Source organism: Carcharodon carcharias, chromosome 20, assembly GCF_017639515.1.
Source record: "Carcharodon carcharias isolate sCarCar2 chromosome 20, sCarCar2.pri, whole genome shotgun sequence".
NCBI lineage: Eukaryota > Metazoa > Chordata > Chondrichthyes > Lamniformes > Lamnidae > Carcharodon > Carcharodon carcharias.
The window spans coordinates 96,729,068-96,751,273 of NC_054486.1; the positions used below are offsets into that span (position 1 = coordinate 96,729,068).

The 22,206-nt window shown below is 43.7% G+C and overlaps 1 protein-coding gene across 1 annotated transcript in view; it reads left to right on the forward strand.

Moving 5' to 3' along the window:
• Positions 1-18,673, forward strand: part of fbln5 (fibulin 5) — a 76,961-nt gene extending 58,288 nt beyond the window's left edge. Inside the window, exons 7-11 of the mRNA XM_041214712.1 lie at positions 1,835-1,954; positions 12,576-12,698; positions 15,498-15,624; positions 15,784-15,979; positions 17,581-18,673. Coding sequence (XP_041070646.1) covers positions 1,835-1,954; positions 12,576-12,698; positions 15,498-15,624; positions 15,784-15,979; positions 17,581-17,742 — 728 coding nt within the window. The 3' untranslated portion in view covers positions 17,743-18,673. The remainder of the gene's footprint in view (positions 1-1,834; positions 1,955-12,575; positions 12,699-15,497; positions 15,625-15,783; positions 15,980-17,580) is intronic.
• The last annotated feature ends 3,533 nt before the right edge of the window (positions 18,674-22,206 follow it).

The window sequence follows — 22,206 nt, forward strand, 5'->3', positions numbered from 1 at the left end:
ACAAAGACACAAACAGAGACAGTACCCTTTCCTGGGCATGTACAGTATGGATCTTGATGTTGTAATCTATATATCTCACTTTATCTAACATGAAGAAAACACTTGAGCACCCGGCCGCAGTAATTCTCTGACTCAGCTGTGGATAGATCTAAGGGGTTAGCTCTCCCCTGCCTACCACTTGCCATTTCAAGAAATATTACTGTCCAGGTAGGCAGTGCCAAACAGCACTTCATGCCAGGTACCTCCAGCTAGTATTTCAAGGGTAACTGCTGAACTGCTTACAAACATGGGGCGACATTTTAAGGAAGCAAAGTCGGCGTGGAGCTGACCCACTCCACATCAGACCACCCCGCAGTCATAACATGCTGCGTGCGGGCTAAATCGCCTGCCTGTGGGACTTCCATCCCTCACTGGGGAGGAAGTCCCGTCCTAGGGAACTGCTGACCAATCCGATTGGCCGGCAGCTCCAGCAGTCCTGGCAGCGCCAAGAGCGCATTAGTGGCCACTGCTGGGACTGCAACCAGCCCCAAGAAAAAGGCCCAATGCTTTAAGCAGCTTGGGAAGAGGTTTGGGGTTGGGGGCAGTTGGTTTTAGAGAGGAGGTGGGTAGAAAGAGAGGGGGATTACTATCTTGGGGGGGCTGTCCCTGATGCACAAAGTGTACTCCACCCCTGCACCGCCCCCCCCACCCCCCAAAGACAGCACTCCCCCTTCCTTCCCATCCTTTTAAAAACTTTAAAAAAATAGCTTGCCCACTTCAATCTGACTGCCTACACTAACTGTAATATAGCATGGGCAGCATATTATTGAGGTCATTTGGCTTGTTAACAAGCTCAACTGACCTTTGATTATTTATTTAAATATGGCGGGTAGGCTGCTGATTTCCATGTTATAGAGGTGAGCTCGGGGGTGGGCAGGAAGGTGATGGGGTTGGAACCCACCATATTTTACGTGCCCCCCACCCACCCCCATTGAAAACATGCCCATGGCCTTGTTTCTATTCTTCTCAAGGCCCTTCACCCTGTAGCAGGCTGAGCCTAACAGGAGAGTGAAACATTAACCCCAAGACTAGGAGATGCTGGTACCACTGTTGCCTCAACAAAATAGATGTGATCAGTAACTCTTTACTCAGCTTACTCACACTTGGAGCACTGTTTATCTCAGGTTCCTTGAGTAATCAAGTGATATAATGTTTTTTGCCAATTCTTCTTTTCCGATGCCTGACAGGTTAGGATGGTCTCAATTGGAGAACTCTTCAACTCAATGAACACTTGTTGCAAAGGAAAGAATTTGCATTAATATTGTGTCTGTTACATTCTGAGGATGTCCTAAAACACTTTACAGCCAATAAAGTAATCATTGTTTCAGGGAACGCGGTAGCCAATTTGCAAACAATAAGCTCCCACAAACAACAATGTGGAGTATATGATGTAAACTGTTTGAAACTTTACCCTCATGTCTAGTGAGGTAGGTCACATCCGATTGTGGTCTTCAAACTCCCTTGCTGCTTTGGACAGAATGTTTTTCATGTAGCTGTTTCTAATTTTTACAAATATTTCCCTTGCTTATGAATCAAGACTGTGGTATCTTTTCATCTCAGGTACACGGATTTGGCTATGTGCTTGTCTTTGATGCTGTTTTCTTTGCTAGCTTCCTCTTGTAGCCTCTTTGTGGTCTCTTCACCAGCCTTGAAAGTTGGTGCAGTGGTCTTTGGCAGTAGTCGCCTGAAGCTCACTAGGACATGATTTTCAAAACAGGATAAAGGGTATCTTGTATATTCTATCCCAACAAGTGACTCACTGTGCTGACACTGGTTCTATACCTCCATACTCTAGATGTTGACGAATGTGCTGGAGAGAATCCTTGCAGCCAGCATTGCATCAACACATATGGTTCCTTCCTTTGTCGCTGTGATACTGGATATGAATTAAACTCAGAGGGAACAGGCTGTGAGGGTAAGAAATGGAACAAAGCTTTTCCTAAAAATGCCTGTCTTTATTTTCCTGCCTCTATCCCCAACCTTCCACCACCGACAAATTTCTAACTCAAATATATGCTTCATTGAGCAATGCATGAACTACTCCATGGTTTTGCTAACATTATTACTTCATACTTGAGTCAACTGGAGATCTGGTTGTTGTTGGCTACACTCCAAGACCTTTCCCCTTCCAACCTCATGATGTGCCATGACCAGTACACAACCACTGAAAACTAGCAAGACTCAATAATCTATAGCCAGTGTGTTTGAACAAACTTATATCTGTACCTACTAAATTAGTGGAGTCAATGAAAAGAAGTGACCAATCGTCTAAAGGGAATATCACTGCAATGTCCACATTGCTTTTCAAATATACCTGAAGCTCAAACTATAATATTTATTCATGGGACCACGTTTTTAATGTTAGATACAGAAAGGAAGCAGTCAAAACATTAGACCAATATTAAGGTTTTATGAGTAGTCTGCAGCAAAATAAACATGTTGTCACCAGACAAAGAGAAAATGAAGAGGCTAGATTTTGCCTATTGTGCTAAATTGCTATTTGCTAGCAGTCTTTTAATGAGCTCATTAAAATCTGCTCACCGTGCAGTGTTTAAAAAATAATTTGATTCCTGTCTCAGCTTTGAACTTGCCATAGCATTTGAATTTGAAAGTTGCTTCCTTTCTGTTTAACATTGAAAACATGTTAAATATGCTACATAAATACAAGTTGTTGTTGCTGTTGTTGTTGTTGAGTAAGAATTGCACCATATGGTCAGGTACTGAGACATACAAAAGACAGGATTCCATATCTTGGTCTGCGCTGCTCACCTACTTCCAGCTAATCCTGTGGTGAGACATGCTTTAGGATGGATTGAATGTTGGAGTGTATATATAATCAACTCAGCCATATTTTGACATGTGAAGCAATCAATGCCTTGACATCTACTCACTTTCTCATCTAGCCTAACAAGTCTGTACAATTATAATAAATTCAAATTGATTCTGCTGCTTCAAACAGGATAGTGGCTTCTGAAGCTAAGTTAAGAGTTAAGAGGGAATCAGAGAAGTAGATCTGGAAAGGGTATGGTGGAAAAATGAGGATATGGGATTAGGGTTGATAATAGAGAAATAGCCCAATGTAGAGCTCATCAGGGCCATGGCCTTGATGGGTCGATTGGGCTCCTTTGAGTAAATTTTGACATTCTGCCATTGAAGTAATTGGAAATAAAGATGGGGAGGGGGGTAAATGGGGTCCTGATCACCTGCTATACACTATCACACAAAGCCAAAACTACCCCTTTCTGTGCTGAAATCTCTGATTTCTACCTATGAGCTTTCAGGAGAGGTAAGAGGAATTATAGGAAAAAGGAGCACCAGTGGTGAGAGTCTCTTCAAAGCGGCTGTTTGTTCTAACTCTGTTTCAATCTTTGAGTATTTTACCAGGTTTTCTTCAATTGGAACAAATGAGATAATTGGAACATTTTACCCAACTATGAAGGTTTGGGGGGTTGGGGGTGGCATGGGGAGGGGGTGGGGGGTGGGGAGGCGGGGTGCATGGGGGCTGGGGGTGGGGAGGCGTTTCTGTGACATGAATAAGAAAACAAGCGATTAACCAGGGGGAGCCCTAATCAGGACCAAGGTGACCTACAGTTGCCATAAACTGGAGTACGTATCATCAGAAACTGCAAGTGGCACTGTATGGAAGGATTTAAAATTAACTGTGATTAATATAAAACAAATGGTGAATTCATCAACTGCTGGAAAGAGAAGCAATGCTGTAATTGCTACATTTTTGTTACATTTTATCCACCTTGAATTCCAAATAAAATATTAATTTGTATTAAGTAATTTCCTGCTGACAATTTTTTATTATAAATGAGCATTTTTTGAATTGTAGTTATTCTGTAATTTGGTTGAATAACAGAATACACAGAGGATATTATAACTGAAACTGGAGACTTGGTTTAAAAAATAATCACTTAACTGCAGTTTGTGGTTAAACTTTATAATTAGTGAACAGAATGGGTGTAAACAATATAATTTTTTATTTTAAAGTTCTATTTACTTACAAGGTATTAATTTAAATGGAGCTCTAGCTTTCTCTCAGGGAGTAACAGAGAGGGATGATGAGACTAATGCAGTTGATGTGGTGTACATGGACTTCCAAAAGGCATTTGATAAAGTGCCACATAACAGGCTTATCAGCAAAGTTGAAGCCTATGAAATAAAAGGGACAGTGGTGACATGGTTACAAAACTGGTTGAGTGATGGGAAATACAGAGTAGTGGTGAACGGTTGCTTTTTGGACTGAGAGGAAGCATACAGTGGGCTCCCCAGGGGTCAGTACCCCAACCACTGCTTTTCTTGGTATATATGTATGACCCTCGCTGGGCGTACAGGGTGCAATGCCAAAATTTTCAGATGACACAAACTTGTAACTATTGTGAACTGTGAGGGTAGTGATGGACTTCAAGAGGTCATAGACAGGCTGACGAAGTGGGCGGAGACGTGATAGATTAAATTTAACGCAGAGAAGCGTGAAGTGATACATATCGGAAGGAGGAATGAGCAGAGGCAATATAAAATTAAAGATACAATTATAAACAGGGTGCAGGAGCAGAGGGATCTGCGTGCTGATGTGTATGACTTGTTAAGGATGGATGGGCAGGTTGAGGAAATAGTTAAAAAAATGCACAGGATCCTGGGCTTTATAAATACAGGCTGGGTACAAAAGCAAGGAAGTTATGATGAACATGTTTAAAACACTGGCTCAGCCTCAGCTGGAGTTTGTGTTCCGTTCTGGGGACCATACTTTATGTGGGCTGTGAAGGGATTAGAAAGATGAAGAGAGACTTTGATTCCAGGGATGAAAGACTTCAGTTATGTAAATAAGTTGAAGAAGCTGGGGCTGTTCTCCTTGGAGAGGAGATTTGACATCGTTGTTCAAAATCACGAGGGGTCTGAATGGAGTAGATTGGGAGAAACTGTTCCCATTGACAGAAGGGTCAAGGGGCATGGATTTAAGGTGAATGGCAATAAAAAGCAACAGCAACATGAGGAAAAACTTTTTTTACGCAGCAAGTGGTTAGGATTTGGAAAGCACTGCCTGAGAGTGTGGTGGAAAAAGGTTCAATTGTAGCTCTCAGAGGGGATTTGGATAATAGGATGGGAATAGAGGGATACGGGCCCCGGAAGTGCAAAATGTGTTAGTTGACGGGCAATATGATCAGCGCAGGCTTGGAGGGCCGAAGGGCCTGTTCCTGTGCTGTACTTTTCTTTGTTCTTTGTTCTTTGAGAGAGAGCTTGCAGGCCTACAGGGAGAGGGCGGAGAGAGGGGCTATAAGAGTTGCTATTGCGAAGAGCTGACACAGACATGATGGGCCGATTGGCCTCTAAATATTTCACATGGAGTTGACTGCTATGCTATTTGGTATCTAAGTTGCAAATTTATGTATGTGCTAATTCCACCTCTATGTAACTAGATGTATGTCTGATTTCTAACTAACTAACATTCTCCCTAATGCTTTGAACCTCATGTGTGTTCCCAGATCTGACAAATCAAAGGTTTTAAAGCGCTTTCCCATCGGTGCCCATTAATATATATGTTTGTTTTTTGGTGAATCAGTTTCTTTCAGGAATGTAATTGCTGGAGAATGGAACATTTTCCAACTTGTTCTGCTCAATGTCAGTAATTGCACATGCCCAGCTCAGGCCAGGTCTCAACAACATGCCTTATTCCCAACTTTAAAGCAGTTCTCACTCCTGAAACAGGAGGGGGTTTCTTCATTTCCCACAGCCTCTTGTTTCAGGTTGGAACGGTTGTGACTGCCTAGGGGAAAAGGCTGTTGTCTTTTGTGTGTCAACTGGATTGTGTTGCTGAGGGGTTAGGACAGTGTGTTCCTCTGCCGACCTCCTAGTCCTTTTTAGGAAAATCTTTTACAAGGAAATGATTACACTGTATGTTTCTGTTTGGAAAAGAGCTAGTGATGAATGAATGATGGATGAAGGGATGGACCTGGAGGGGTTACTGCATCCAGCAGTGTGAAACAGTTGTGAATAATCCTGGGTTAGTCAGTGCTATCGACATTCATTCTTCTTCCACAGCTGTGAGGTGAGATCACTCTATCCAAGAGGATTGCTTTCAGTGGTGCCATCAGCACATGTTGGTTAAACAAAATAAACCTTGAAATGCCCATAAATAAAGCCAGCAAAACAGAAAGACGGTTAACATTAGGGATTAATCTTTCCAATTGATTGATCTTTTAAATAGGGTTTTCACAGCAAACGATAAATGTTACACACTGCAGTTAAAGCCTCAAGGAAAGTAGCATGATGACTGACATCCATAAAGCAAAGAATGTCAGTGAGGTAAATTATGAAAATGTATCTTCCATTGTGAGGGATCAGATCCTGACTGTGTAAAGTGAGAAGGAGGTGACAGTGAGTCACAATCCGCTTTACGCTTCCCCCCCGGTTTTTTTTTATTCATTCACGGGATGTGGACTTCTTTGGCTGGCCAGCATTTATTGCCCATCCCTAGCTGCCCTTGAGAAGGTGGTGGTGAGCTGCCTTCTTGAACCGCTGCAGTCCATGTGGTGTATGTACACCCACAGTGCTGTTATGGATGGAGTTCCAGGATTTTGACCCAGCGACAGTGAAGGAATGGTGATATATTTCCAAGTCAGGATGGTGAGTGATTTGGAGGGGAACGTCCAGGTGGTGGTGGTCCCATGTATCTGCTGCCCTTGTCCTTCTAGATGATGGCAGTCCTGGGTTTGGAAGGTGCTGCCTAAGGACCCTTGATGAATTCCTGCAGAGCATCTTGCAGATGGTACACACTGCTGCTACTGTGCGTAGGTGGTGGAGGGAGTGAATATTTGTGGATGTGATGCCAATCAAGCAGGCTGCTTTGCCCTGGATGGTGTCAGCTTCTTGAGTGTTGCGGGAGCTGCACTCATCCAGGCAAGTGGGGAGTGTCCCATCACACTCCTGACTTGTGCCTTGTAGATTATGGACAAACTTTGGGGAATCAGGAGGTGAGTTACACGTCGCCAGGTTCCTAGCCTCTGACCTGCTCTTGTAGTCATAGTATTTATATGGCTAGTCCTGTTCAGTTTCTGTCAATGGTAACCCCCAGGGTGTTGATAGTGGGGGATTCAGTGATGGTAATGCCATTGAACGTCAAGGGGCAATGGTTAGATTCTCTCTTGTTGGAGATGGTCATTGCCTGGCACTTGTGTGGTGTGAATGTTACTTGCCATTTGTCAGCCTAAGCCTGGATATTGTCCAGGTCTTGCTGCATTTGGATATGGACTGCTTCAGCATCTGAGATGTCGTGAAAGGTGCTGAACATTGTGCAATCATCAGTGAACATCCCCACTTCTGACCTTATAATAGAAGGAAGGGAATTGATTAAGCAGCCGAAGATGGTTGGGCCAAGGACGCTACCCTGAGGAACTCCTGCAGTGATGTCCTGGAGCTGAGATGACTGATCTCCAACAACCACAACCATCTTCCTTTGTCCTATGTATGACTCCAACCAGTGGAGAGTTTTCCCTCTGATTCCCATTGACTCCAGTTTTGCTAGGGCTCCTTGACGTTACACTCAGTCAAATGCGGCCTTGATGTCAAGGGCAGTCACTCTCACCTCACCTCGGGAGTTCAGCTCTCTTGTCCATGTTTGAACCAAATCCAGACAAGTAAAACTCAGGAGTGATGTGAGATGAGCTGCAGTTTTATATTCACACAAAAATTCAGGTTAAAGTCTGTGCAGGAACCTGGAATGAGTCAGTTAAGGGAACAGCATTGATTAGAAAGTAAAGCTTCCACACCAACAACAATAGGTAGTAGGACAGCTTGTTGCTTCTTGCTCCAACCCTGGATCTTGGTAGTTGCACAACAGACCATAGTGGGTGAGCGGATACAGAATTTAATCCTTATATGAGATGTTACAGCTAGCCATCAATCTTAAAGAAAGAAAGACTTGTATTTGCATAACGTCTTTCATGACCTCAGGATGTCTCAAAGAACTACATTTCTCAAGTCACTAAGAAATGTGGCAGCCAATTTGCACTCAGTAAGCTCCCAGATCAGTAATAAGCAGAGAACCTGAGTTTTTTTTATCACTGATGTTAATTGATGGACAAATATTGACCAGGGAAATTATCCCTGGCCTTGTTTGAAATAATGCCATGGGATCTTTTGCATCCACCAGAGAGAGCAGGCAAGGCCTCAGTTTAATATTGCATCTGAAAGACAGCACATCCAACAGTGCAGCATTCCCTCAGTACAGCACTGTCAAGCGTCCACCTAACTTAAGTGCTTAAGCTGTTGGAGTAGGACTTGAACCTATGACCCAAAGATGAGAGCGCGACCACTGACACTTAGGCCACAGGCATAATGTCCAGTTTAGCTCATTATTAGAATGAACTGAACTCAATGAAAAAGGCAAAGTTTTAACAAAACGTGTGCAACAGCGCTTTACAAAAATGAGCAGCATCGACTAAAATTACAGTGTTTTTTAGTGTTCTGCTACTGTGGATATTAAGGTAGTTTGGGGTATATGGAATCAACCAACTGTGAAACCATGCAGTGGAGTTTGTTTCACAACAGGAAAATGTTACTCATGGATGGAAATCAAATAAAAGAATACACACAGAAAGAGTGATGCCATGTCTCAGAGAGTTTGAAGAACAGTAACTAATAGACCCCATCAGCGCATTTTGTCACATACTCCTTAAACTCCACAAATGCTAGTCCCAGCAGAATAACATATTTAAATGTGTGTTACCATAGACACCTTTGTCGAATTACCCTTTGCATCATCCAACATGTAATTACAGTCCAAGAAGAAGTGTGTCAATATGTCGTAAGCTTGTATTTCATGTACTCCTTCGATGCAGGGCATTTCTTGCTTCCCAATTTCTGCCCTCCTTCCTTGAAAATATTCCCTTAGTTTCACAGCCACATAGAATTAATTTCATGTGGATTCCCCAGCGCAGGAACAAGCCAGCTGTCCACATTGGTTGTTCAAACTCTACATGAGGCTTCTCCTACCTCACTTCATCTCAGCCTATCAACATCACCCTCTGTTCCATTCTCCCTCATGTACTTATCCAGCTTTTCCTTTAAATACACTTAGGCTATTGAATGACTTAACTTGTATTTACACAGCACTTTCCATGATCTCAGGGTGTCCCAAAGTACTTGACAGCCAATGAAGTGCTTTTTAGCTTAGTCACTGTTGTAATGTAGGAAACATAACAGCTGGTTTCTACACAGTAAGTTCCCACAAACAACAGTGCAATAATGACTAGATAAACGCTTTTTTGTGATCTTGATTGAGGGGTAAATATTGACCAGGGCATCAAATAGAACCTCCCTACTCTTCTTTGAAATTGTGCCAATGGGAACTTGCCCACCTGGGAGTGCAGACAGGGCTTTGGTTTAATGCCTCGTCCGAACAATGCACTGCAGTTTTACCCTAGATTTCTGCACTAAGATTACTGGCGAAGAACATGAACCCACAACCTTCTAACTCAGAGGCAAGAATTGAGCCACAGCTAACAATGTTCACCTGAACTACTCCATGTGACTACCAGTCACCCTCGGGTAATTTGCCCAAGTGAACATTTTTTCAGTGTGAGTCTTTACAATGACCGACAGCCGGTTATCAGACTATGGAGGGCATCGCAGCCGAGCTTGATCCTATCCTGAGCTGATGTCCACAAATATACACATACAGTTGCCGGTAGTTTTAAAACCAACTGTAACATCCTTACTGCTACCCAGGCTAAGATCAGCTAACTCCACACAGAATAAGGCTCAAACCACGGGACTCCTGGGTCCCTGAGAGCTCAAGATGAAGACTTTGTCTCTGAGGAATCAGGAAACTTTTTTAAAATTAAGGATCCTCCAGACAGGATGTAAATATGCAGGCTTCAGGGAAAAGCGTTAAGAAAAGAATTTCCATTTTGCCACTTCTGCTATTGGACTGTGCCCACTGGCCAATGGCTATTTAGAAATTGCTCATCTCTCCGCCCACCCCAGGCCCCGCACTGTGATTCCTTCCACCCCACCATGGTTGACCATAGCAGAAAATCTCCCCCTTGTATTGCAAAAACAGAGCAAATGGAAACTTAAATCGGGGACAATACCTTGAGAGCGTAAGGGAGAAACAGAAAAAATTAACACATTTTCCCTCTGATTTGCACTTCAAAACAATGTAAAAGCAATCACAGTATAAGAGAACCTGAATGGGCATTTAATGCAACTGCTCAGTCTCCATTAACTCTCTGAGGCTGTAAAGCTGAAGATCGCCACCTTGTGGCCTCTCTGTAACAGTGCTCATCATTTGCAGGAAACTTCAGATTCTAATCTAATCTAATCTAAATTTATAGTAAGGGTTTTTAAAAAATATGTAATATCTATACTTTGGAGTTAAATTGTAGCTTTGAGCTGTCTCATGTCCTGGCTTGGAATGTAATTATGGCTATATTCATTCATTTAAATTATCTAATCAATCAGTCTTTCTCAGCACTAAATTCTCACTTTGTTGAATTCAAATGATCACATATTTCAAATATATTCTAGCATAAGTTTTGAATTATCAGGAGTAAACTGCATAAAAATATATTCTTCCAGCTTACTCTTCAGACGATTGCAAGGCGGCAATGAATGATAAAGGCCATTGTACCCAACGAAACTCATTCAGAATGAAATAACTCACAGGTGTAGCTATATATATATATATATATGCTTGGAATTTATTTCTTTGAGACTAAAATAAGCTTTATCAGGAAAGAAAATGCAGGTAAAAATACAGCAACAACTTGCATTTCTATAGTGCCTTTAACATGGTTTAAGAAGGCCTGAGGTGCTTCACAGGAGTGTAATCAGACAAAACTTAACAGCAAGCCACATGTGGCAATATTAGGACAGGTAACCAAAAGCTTGCTCAACGAAATTGTGATCAGTGCAGACACAGGCAGGATTTCGAGCCCCTACTGGGGCTGGAAACAGGCAGTTGGGAGCTAGAAATAGCCCCGGTGGCCAGCTTGTCAGTTCCGTGGCACCATCCCACCCATCCCGAGACAGGATTGGGGGTGGAGGAAAGCAGCAGAGCTACCCTCCTGCGTGCAGTGGATAGCAGACAGTGTTGTCTTTCACTGGTTTATTATCTATTTTATGTATTTGATTTACCTCACAGCAATGTAGAGATAACACTAGTTTCGAAGTGTCCAACAGGCTTATTTACAATGCTTTAAAATATTTCTGCAATCACAACATTTCTTTTTTCTCTGCATTCTTTCATGGGATGTGAACCTCACTGACAAGGCCTGCATTGGTTGCCGATCCCTAATTGCCCTTGAACTGAGTGGCTTGCTAGTCCATTTCCGAGGGCAGTTAAGAGTCAACCACACTAGTGTGGGTCTGGAGTCACGTGTAGGTCAGACCAGATAAGGATGGCAAATTTCCTTCCCTAAAGGACATTGGTGAACCAGCTAATTGCCATGGTCACCATTACTGAGACTAGCTTTATATTCCAGACTTTATTAATTGAATTTAAATTCCACCAGCTGCCATGGTGGGATTTGAAATCACGCTCCCAGAGTGATGGGGAGGGGGGAGGGGGGTGGGTGTGGTTTGGATAGCACTCTAGGCTGGCCTTGGGGCTCCCCCTGGTTGTAGGAGGCCTAGGCTGCTTGGTGTAGGGTTCCTCCCCAACAGTGGTGGTCTGGAATGCAAGACCCTATTTAAGTTTACAAAATTTGGAGAGAGGATACCAGCATTTTGAAGGGCTCTCTCTTTTACACACCTTCTATTGCAGCGCTCTGCCCCTTTCAGAGTAGAAGGCCTTAGATTGACTCTCCATCTCTGAGAGCCTGACCACTATCTTTAATCAGACACCATCAGGCAACTAAGTGACCATTAATTGGACACCCCAATGAAAATCACAATGAGTTACTGTTTCCCTCCAAGCTACCACCACCATCGCAGGGTGCATTTGGGACCTGGAAACAATCCCAACCTCTGGATTTCCATCCCAAGGGAAAATCCTGCCCTATCATTATATTAGTTTATGTTTGTAAGTGTTTCAGTGCAAGCATAACTCCATCTTATTTTACTTTTAAACTTGCTTTCAGTCCTAGTTTATTAATTCCTATTATACTGTTGCATGATCTGGCAAATAAACATATTCAAATTTAAAAGAAATGAGAATTAGAATGAAACAGTGGGCTAACTAGTTGGCCTTCCACCTCTTGGACTTGTGTTTGAGCCAGAGTACCGGGATGAATGGCTGCTTTCCCTGAGGTTGTAAGGTTCCAATCTGTTTTGAGTTTGGGGCAGTGTCAGCACAGGCCCTGGAGCATTACACAGCATTAAAGGACATCTTTTGAGTAAGATGTTTATAATAAAGTTTTAATGAAAGGCCGTTTTAACTTTATGCACAAAGCGAAACATATTGTTACGTCAATACGTCACAAATGTAACAGTGTGGTAGAAAAGCAACCGATTGTTCATAAATCTAGAAAGCACAACACAACGCTGCTCTGTCTACAGTTTCCAACCCGGATATTGGTTCTTATTTCTAGATATCAATGAGTGCAGTTTCTCAGATTTCCTCTGCCAGCACCGATGTGTGAATGAGCCAGGCGATTACTTCTGTATCTGTCCTGAGGGTTACACGATGTACAATGACAACAGAAGCTGCCAAGGTAAAGGGTAGTTGGCATTGTTCACTTGCTATTTATCCAGGGCCGTATTCTCTGCATGAAGGACACTCTAGTTGGGGGGGGGGGGGTGGGGGATGATGCACCCTTGCGATTCCCCCGCATGGGTGTTCAACTAATTCCTATCGTACAACTGTAGGCATTTGCCACAGGAGTAAAAGGAAATGAAATAGATGAACACTGATTCAGGAAATGGGTGCTGCCAACAAGGAATGATGTAAGGAACATAGGTTATAAATCATGGTCAACTGGTAATGGAATCAGAAATATTTTAAGAGAAACCTGTCGAACGACCTTTGTTTCTAATCCTCACCTTCCATTGTTGAGCTCAATCATTACCCCATAGCCATGCAAGCAAACAACAGAGGCCCACAGTGGGTTGGAAGACTCCTAATAGTCCGCATGCTTCATGGGGCCATGCTTCATATTTCCTGCATAGTCCCTTTCATATCAAACAAAATGCCTTGAGGCTTGAAACTTCATGCGTTATTTTTGGAATTTTAATTTAGCGCACACTGGTCTCCTTCTGCATTCCTGCGCACATTCAAGGTGCCCAACACATTTGAACAATGTGTTGAATTCTAATAAAATATTCTTTGATTGTATTGAACCCGACTTGTGTTATTTGGCACATAACCTTGCCAGGATTCAGCAGAAGAGAAAATATGGCCTGGATTTAGCTGCCATGATGGAAGTTCCAATGTCGGGACCCCAGGCAGGTCTGTGTGGGAGGGCAGAGGGATTACAGCAGCGTTTTACCAATGCAGGACCATGGCCTGCCTCACTGAGCTGCTCGGCCCGATCGGAGGGCTGCAGTTTGGCAACCTCAGCAGCGCCACCCAGAGCGGTGATTGGTGCTGAGGTTACAAGAGGAAAGAGGCGCCCTCAAAGGCAAGTACATCACTTTATTCCTGTGCTGTGACCAGGCAGGCCCCATTGATTGGAAGGGTAACCCCTCCATTGCCCCCAGGGTCCCCCTCTTCAGGGCATGAAGCCCCTGGAACCAAGGTCCCGCCCTGGGATATCGCTGGGTTACCATCTCCAGGCAGCTGGCAGGGCTCCCCTTGTGGCAGGGACTCAGTCTAACACTGCTTTAAAATGTTTCTGCAAACACAAAATGCTTTTTTTCTCTGCGTTTTTTCATGGGGTGTGGGCATCACTGGCAAGACCAGCATTTGATGCCCATCCCTAATTGCCCTTGGAGTGAGTGGTTTGCAAGGCCATTTCAGAGGGAAGACACTGGCAAAATGCTGGCAGCCTTGTAAAATAGCAGTAAATCAGCCAACTAATTGATGGGCAGTTAAATTAAGCTGCAGCCATTCCCGCCTCTGGGAATATCCCTTGGTAACGGGAATACATTAGGCTTATCCCCCACGACATCTTTCCCCACAATTTTACCATCCTTCCCACATCCAGCCTGTCTCCAAAGCCCTGAGAAAATCCCAGCCTAAGTCCACATACAAGCATGCACAAGGGCAGACTCACATGCACAGAGCGTGCTTATGTTGATCAACTTTGCTTTCACACCATGAGTAAAGATAATCCTTGCTGGTGTGGTGTCTCACTCCACAGGCTACAATTCGGGAAATTTTTAAAAGATTCTTTGATGCAATGTGGGTGTCGCTGACAAAGCCAGCATTTGTTACCCATCCCTAATTGCCCTTGAATTGGGTGACTTGCTAGGCCATTTCACAGGGCAGTTAAGAGTCAACCACATGGCTATGGGTCTGGAATCACATGTAGGCCAGACCAGGGAAGGACAGCAGATATGCTTCCTTTTCAGACATTAGCGAACTAGTTGAGTTTTTACAACAATCGATGATAGTTCCATGGTCACCATCACTGAGATTAACTTTATAGTCCAGATTTTATTAATTGAATTTAAATTTCACCAGCTGCCATGGTGGGATTTGAACCTGTGTCCCTTGAGCATTAACCTGGGTCTCTGGATTACTAGGCCAGTGACAGCACTGCTCTGCTACCTTATCCCCCTAAATGGTGGGCTTGGCACTCATGTGTATTTTCTGTCCATTCGTTTCAACAGATGAAACATCACAGACAACAAATCTTATGACCCCTTGATGTATGCAGCCTGTAACAGGTTCCTGCAGCAACACCTAGCAGGGAAGTCAGCCCTGCAGTATGTCAGGATCCACACATTGAGACTTTGATTCTGGTGTCACTGTGGTCAACTGTAGAATGCAATTCCTCCCTGTTCTCCGAGTGTCAGTCAGCACTAGCTGATTGCAACACATGAATCCAATCCACTGTGTCCAGGTCACAGTGTCTAGTGTCACCCGTGTTGATGTTTAAACTGCCACTTATCCTGAAATCCCTGCCAGTTCAGGTTGCCTACCTGTCTAGGATTGCCTTGGAGTCTCTTAAGAATTAAAGGTCAACCTCCAGGATCTTGCTGTGACCAACCACGGGAAACTATCCTTGGTCATTTCTCTCAAAATTAATTTTCTTTCATTAGTTTCATTGGAGATGGGGGTTAGGAAAAGAAAGCCTGTCTGACTGAGAGCCCAAACCATCCAAACGGGAGCATCTACTTTCTGATAGGTGTGGGGAGGTGGGGTGCTGCAAGATGGACATGTCGGGTAACCAGTGGTGAGAATGTAGGGGTGTGGCAGTTGGACAGAAAGGTCATCTGATGAAATGTCCAGTCAGAGTTGGCAACACTACTGCCAATTAACAATTTACCAGGGGGGAGAATCTTGTGGCTTGAGCTGCTGTAGAGACCACAGTGCGGACAATATGTCTAAATGTTTCTCTGTTTGTTAGATATTAATGAGTGTGAGGCCACTAATCACACATGTACAGAGCAGCAGAATTGCTACAACATTCCAGGAGGATACAAATGTCTGGAGCAAGTGAAGTGTCAGGACCCTTACATACAGTTGAATGAAAAGTAAGTACATTGGCAGACAGCAGCACTGTAAAGTAACATTTTAGCTGATAGTAGACACTAACCAGTGGAAAAATTGTCAGCTTAATGGGCTTAAAGGTTATTAAACATCTCATCGTGAGAACTGTCCACTAACATGTTACTTCCCTACTTCTGTTGCAGTCGCTGTATGTGTCATGGAGAAAATCCAGGCTGTACAGAACAGCCATTCACCATTCTGTACAAATACATGGACATTGTGTCAGGAAGGAACGTGCCCTCAGACATCTTCCAAATGCAGGCCACATCACGCTACCCAGGTGCCTACTACATCTTCCAGATCAAATCTGGGAATGAAGGCAGGGAGTTCTACATGAGGGTAAGACCTTGGCATCTGTAGCTACACTTGAGAATGCAAAAGAAAAGCATCTGATTGTCCAACAGAAAAAGCAAAAATATGTTTTGGGAGCATTAGCCTAGTAAAGCATTTCTGAAATAGATATGACAAGATCAATCTAAGTTCAATTTGGGATAAACATGTTTTCTGTTGGCTTTATCACATATCTTCTTTCTTTCAATTTTTCAAATACAATTTCTTTGAGTCCCTTGTAATTCCTATCAGCAGCTAGCACTTTCTACCTTTATACATTTCCGCTCTTTGATTTTTGACCTATCAGCATTCCTGGCCTCACTATCCCTTTTGAGCTTGTGGAACTCCCATATCACCTATGTTGCTCAAGCTGCCTCGAGCAGCATGGTTTATTCTGTTGTGGCAAAAATGCTTCCCTCCTAACACAGCATCCAAGTCTCTATAAACCCCAGGTCCATCCAGGACTGAATATTGCTCCCATATTTGGACTGATTCCTTCAGCATCCTCTTTACACTCTTAGGGGCAGAATTGAATGCCTTCACCTGAGGCAAGTGTGAGGTGGGAATGTCATTTAATCAGTTGGGAGGGTGCCGGCTGGGGCCCCCACCACCTTTCCATCTCTGCCCCAATTAAGTCCGGCGCGAGAAGGCTTGTGGACGGACTTCCTACCCCCATGCCAACTGGGGCCCTTAAGTAGGCCAATAATGCCAAAAAGGGTAACCAACGCTCCAGAATTGCCCTGGGGTCTTCAGGAATTGAAAATCAATCTTCTCAACACTTGCTGGGAGTAATCCAGGGAGAAATATCACAGGGGGAATAAAAACAAAGGCGTTTTTATTTCAATTTCTTGCGAGCATTTAGTTACAATAGTTCTGGAGATCAGGGAAAAGTTTGTTTAACTGGGGGTGGGGAGGGGTGGTGGCGGTGGGTGCAGTTGAAGGCGGGGAGTTCTTTTGAGGGAACAGCCAGGAATAAGTTCGGCAAGAGGTGGTAATCCTGTGGCTGTGTTTTTCCGGACCTGTCCACTGTTGGGATCTTCCGTTCCTGCCGAAAGTCAACGGACTTCTGACTGGCCTGCAGCATCGCCCGGCATGGGTTCTGCCATGGCAAGGCCAGAAAAGCCCCTGTGTCTGAACCCGGTGCTGCGATTAATAATACAATTTTTAATATGCTGCTGTTTCATCATCATTTTAGCAAAACCTGCAACAATTCTTGGCCATTTGACAAAAATCAGCCCCTGTGAGATTCGGGGTGAATTTACCCCCCCTGTCAGAGCCAAGGCTAACCACCCTGAAGCTATCAATTAAACCCATCCAGATTGGCTGCTGAAGCACATTTCGTAGAACCTTCCTTCCGAAACACCCACCTCCTCATTCCCCCACCTCCCAAAACACGACTAGTGACAGCGAGGACAAATACTCTTGGAGGGAGACATTACATAAATGTTCAATTCTGCAGGCTGAGTGAAATTGGAAAATCCTAACGCTATAGAAATGGTGTTCTCAGAGATCGAATTGTCAAGGACACAGTACTCAATTAAAATGAGCAAAGTTTACTGACACCCTTAACTAATAAGCTTTTATTTTTTGCCTTCTTCACAAACCCACAGCAAACTGGGCCCGTGAGTGCCACCTTGGTGATGACCCGTCCAGTCAGCGGGCCGCGAGACATTGTACTGGATCTCGAAATGATCACTGTGAACACCGTCATCAACTTCCGAGGGAGCTCGGTGATCAGATTGACGATCTTTGTATCCGAATACAAATTTTAAAGCCCTGATTTTCTGGGGGCTGCTGGGGTTCAACATTTGATGGGTTATTCTGCTATGTTTGTTTTAATGAGTGAATGTTTCATTGATGTTGTTAAGGTGGAAGCGTGCTTTTGGTAATGCATTGCAATTGTTTAGATTCTTAATTCTGTCTGCTTTTGTTTCTGGCTAGGTCAGAGATATTGTATAACAGCCCATAAATAGAAACGTAAAGCCTTCAAGCTGCAGTATATTCAGTAAGGCATTGTGATGTTCTTAGTCCTTGTTTGGAACAGTCTATTCAGGAAGAGTGACCATGTATGAAGAATTAGAGGAACATCAGGGGCAATTTTTAAAATATATTCCCTGCTTGGGATCTGGGCAAGGCTACATCTATTGCCCATCATTTGGTGCCCTTTCCTTAACCTGTTACAATCCTTATGGTAAAGGTACAATCCTAAGGTTAACAGGTAGGAAATTCCAGGATTTTGACCCAGCAGTAATGAAATTATGGTGATATATGTCCCAGAGCTGTGTGACTGGGAGGGGAATTTAAAAGTGACGGTAATCCCATGACATTGGTGTCCTTTTTTTCTTGGTAGTAGATGCCACAAGGGCTGAGATGCACCCATAGGAATTAATTCAGGTCTTCAGAGTTACAGGAAGAGAAGAACATTACTCATAATTTGTGAGAGTACTCTGTCAATCACCACCATCCCTGCCTCCCCCATCCCCCATCCCCCCCAACGCTCCCCCAACGCCCCCCAAAAGATATAATGTACAAAATACTGACTTCCGAGGCTGTTTTGGCAAACTATAGCCTACACTATGCATGAAAGCAATTGTAATTCCCAAAACTGCACTGTATAATGTTTTATTAAACTCTTGGGGTGCATTAATGCCATTTTTTTCTTAACAAGAAATGTTTTACCCATTAATATGAATGCTCAAACTGGTTATAAAACTATGCAAAAAAAAAGCCAAGGTGGAGATGAGAGGACTTTTTTTTTTACTCAGCAAGTTGCTTGATCTGGAATAAACTAACTGAAATTGTGGCGGAAGCAGATTCAATGGTAATTATCAAAGGGATTGGATAAATATAAAAAAAAAACACTTTTCAGACTATGGGGTGATGGACTCAAAGAGCCAGCACAGGCAGGATAGACCAAATACCTTCCTTATGTGTTGTACTCGTCTGTGACATGAAACATGGGAAGAAAAATACTGAAAATCAGTGTCCACTGATACAATTATTGGATAATACTAAGATCCATGTGGTTGTTCTGCAGCTAATTTCATTGGAATTTGATAGTTCAATTTAACAAGTGTCTAATGTAAAGGTATCAGATATAATACCACACCAGGGAACCAGTGTTATTCAATTGCAGTGTATTCACTTTGTTCAGTAAAACTTTAACTCGACACCCATTGTCTTCAAACAAAGAGTTTATTTTTCTTTGAAACAACAGTGTCAATTTTAATCCCTGAATTAAGAACCACCCTTTAAAAAAGAACCACCCTTTAAAAAGAATTGAATTTATCCATGGAAACTGACTCTATGGTCACCTGAGAGTTAACTCACAGAAAGCTTACAGGCAAATAGCTACCTTTATTGTATGTTGTTCCAGGAGCAGTGAGAAGTGACCTAAATCTAAAGCAATTAAAAGAAAGACATAGTCATTGGACTATGTGTGTGTTAACTTAGTTAAATCGATCCCTCCCTGGAGATGTCCATTTAGCTCAGCGAAACTCATAAAACTGTAGACATATTGTTAATAAGAGGACAGTTGGGAATGTGACTGAGACTGTAACACCTTCTCAAATGCTCAAGATTCGCCGGCATGGTTTCTGAAGTTTATACACTTGTAAAACTCTCCCAGCCATCTGTTACTGTTTATATCTGTTGCTTAGACAGCAAACAGAATTGCCTTAATCCTCTGAGTCATCCAGACTCCCTTGTGGAGGCAGGAAATTCCTGTTGTCAAACATTGGGGTACCTAAGGTCCTTCTGATTGGTATTGAAGTGTGTGCACAAAGAGCAATGGCAGCGCCAAACAAACTGAGCCCATCACGGCTGTAGAAGCAATATAATTGTGAGTTAAGTCGGAGAATCTTCTCAACTAGACATTTAGATGAAAGGGGATAGAGTGATGTATTGCGTTTTTACACATGAGATCTGAGTACAAATCCAGCTGTGCCTGATGAAATGAAAGACTTGCCTCTCTGCTAATTGTAAAGGTCCCATGTGAATTGAATTTGGGCTGGTTCCTTCGAGGAAAATATCAGCATTTTCATCACCTGTGGTATTTGGCAGGGTTCCAGTGGCTGCCTGAGGCCGATCTACACCTGGAAGGTTCGGCTGCAAAAAGGACAGGATTCTGCAGACGGTTGAGTTTTGGACGAGTTGCCGGCTTGTGTCTCCTCTCCTCACATTTTCTCTCTGCCCCTGAGAAGCACTTGCTTTTGAATGAGGCCACACCCTTTTTTTATGCGGATGTGTCAAGTGCAGCAATACTGGGCGAGCTGCTCCCAGGGCTCGAGTGCAATTTCAAAACTCCTAACCAAATCCTTCAGGGTCTCCTTGTAAGCACTTCCTTTGACCACCATGAGACCACATCTCAGACTCAAGGTCTCAATTGAAGATTCGCTTTGGTAAGTGAGTGTCATGCATTCTGCCTACATGAACAGCTCAACTGACTTGTAGTTGGCTCTAATTGGTGTGGATACTTGGCATGCCAGCCCAGGTGAGCACCTCACTGTCTGGTATGTTGCCCAACAATCTGATCTTCAGAAGCTTCCAAAGGCAGCTAAGGTGAAAATGGTTGAGTTTCTTGGCATGATGTTGGTAAATGTGTAGAGTAGAGGGGACAAACTATTGCTCTATAGACTTTCAGTTTAGAGAGACTTACTCATCTTCTTTCCCAGACTGATGTTTGAAGTCTGCCAAAGGCTACCCTCACTTTGGCAATTTTCACATGTGTCTCTTTATCAATATGCACAGCTCAAGAGAGTGTGCTGCTGAGATAGGTGAACTTATCCAGTGCTGACATGTTCTGGTCATGGACTGAAACCTTAGGCTCGAGATAGCTCTTTCCTGTAGCAGGCTGGTACATTACTTCAGTTTTCTTTGTGCTGATCGTAAAGATGAGGTTGTTGCATGATTTGGAGAACAAGTCCTTGCTACGTTGTATGTCCTGACCCAAACAGGCAGCTAGTGCACAGTCATCATCAAACAGGAATTTGCAAAGAATGTCCATGGAGACCTTAGTCTTTGCCTGGAGCCATCTCAGACTGAGTAGCTTCCTGTCCATGTGATATCTGATTTTGATGCCAGGACTACCATCATGGAAGGCACCAGGCGGCATGGTGGAGAAAAATATGCTGAAGAGGGTTGGCACTAGCACGCAGGCCTATTTTACTCCATTCATGACTGGGAATGGGTTAGAAGACTTGTCATTATCCAGGACATGCACAAGCATGGAACTGTCAAACCATTGTGATGAACTTCTCAGAGCAGCTAGATTCTCCATTCAAAGCTGAAAAGGTGAGGAAGGGTATTTGGTCCATTTTAATTTGTCCATCCATAGAGATCCTAACATCCCTCTTAGTTTATTAATTGACTTCCAGGATTTTGTCTGCACATCACCATCTAAGTCGGTTCCACATACTGAACGTATCTTTTGTAAAGAAGAATGAAGAAGCATCCCACCTGCTCTGGCCTCTCCGCAATTTTACGGTGGGGCAGGCAAGGCCTAGGCAGGTGCCCCTGCCCTTGCCCCAATTGATACCCATAAGTAGTCAATTAATGACCACTTAAGGGCCGTTTCCTGCCCAGCCTCAATTTTCAGGCTGGTGGGGTGAGTCCAGGGGGAGGGGGAAGCCCAGAAACTGACTCTGTTCAGGGGATTGGCAGGAAGGGTGGAGGGGTTTGGGGGGTGGGGGGCCTCCATCCACAGCCTCCTTTCTACACCTGGTTTCAACAAGCTCTGGCCCTTGTAGGTGCTCTCTCCCCATCCCGGCCTCTCCACCAACAGCCCCACTCTGCCCACCCTCCCAAATCTCACCTCCCCTCCCTGCTCTCACATACCCACACTTGTCTGTTTGGACTCTGGGCCTTAGACTCTGGAGGCTGCTTGCAGTCCCTATCGTGTCCACTGCGGCTTCTGGCGCTGCTGGGATCAAAGAGCTACTGGCCAAACAGATTGGCCAGCAGCTCTCTGATGTGGGACTTTCTTCCGAGTGAGGGGCGAAGTCCCATCTTCAGCCAATTAACTCTTGTTTGGAGCATTAAAATGGCTGTCGGGGTGCATTTGCTGCCTACTCTTTGGATGGTGGGAAGGAAAACTTCGCTACCCTAAAATGCCTGGCCCATGTATGCTTCCTTCCTACTTTACCCTATCTGGATTAAATTTCATCTACCATTGTTCCACCCACTTTCATATTTCGTGCAGCTCTGTTCAATTGCACAAATTGTCCTGTAATTTCTGA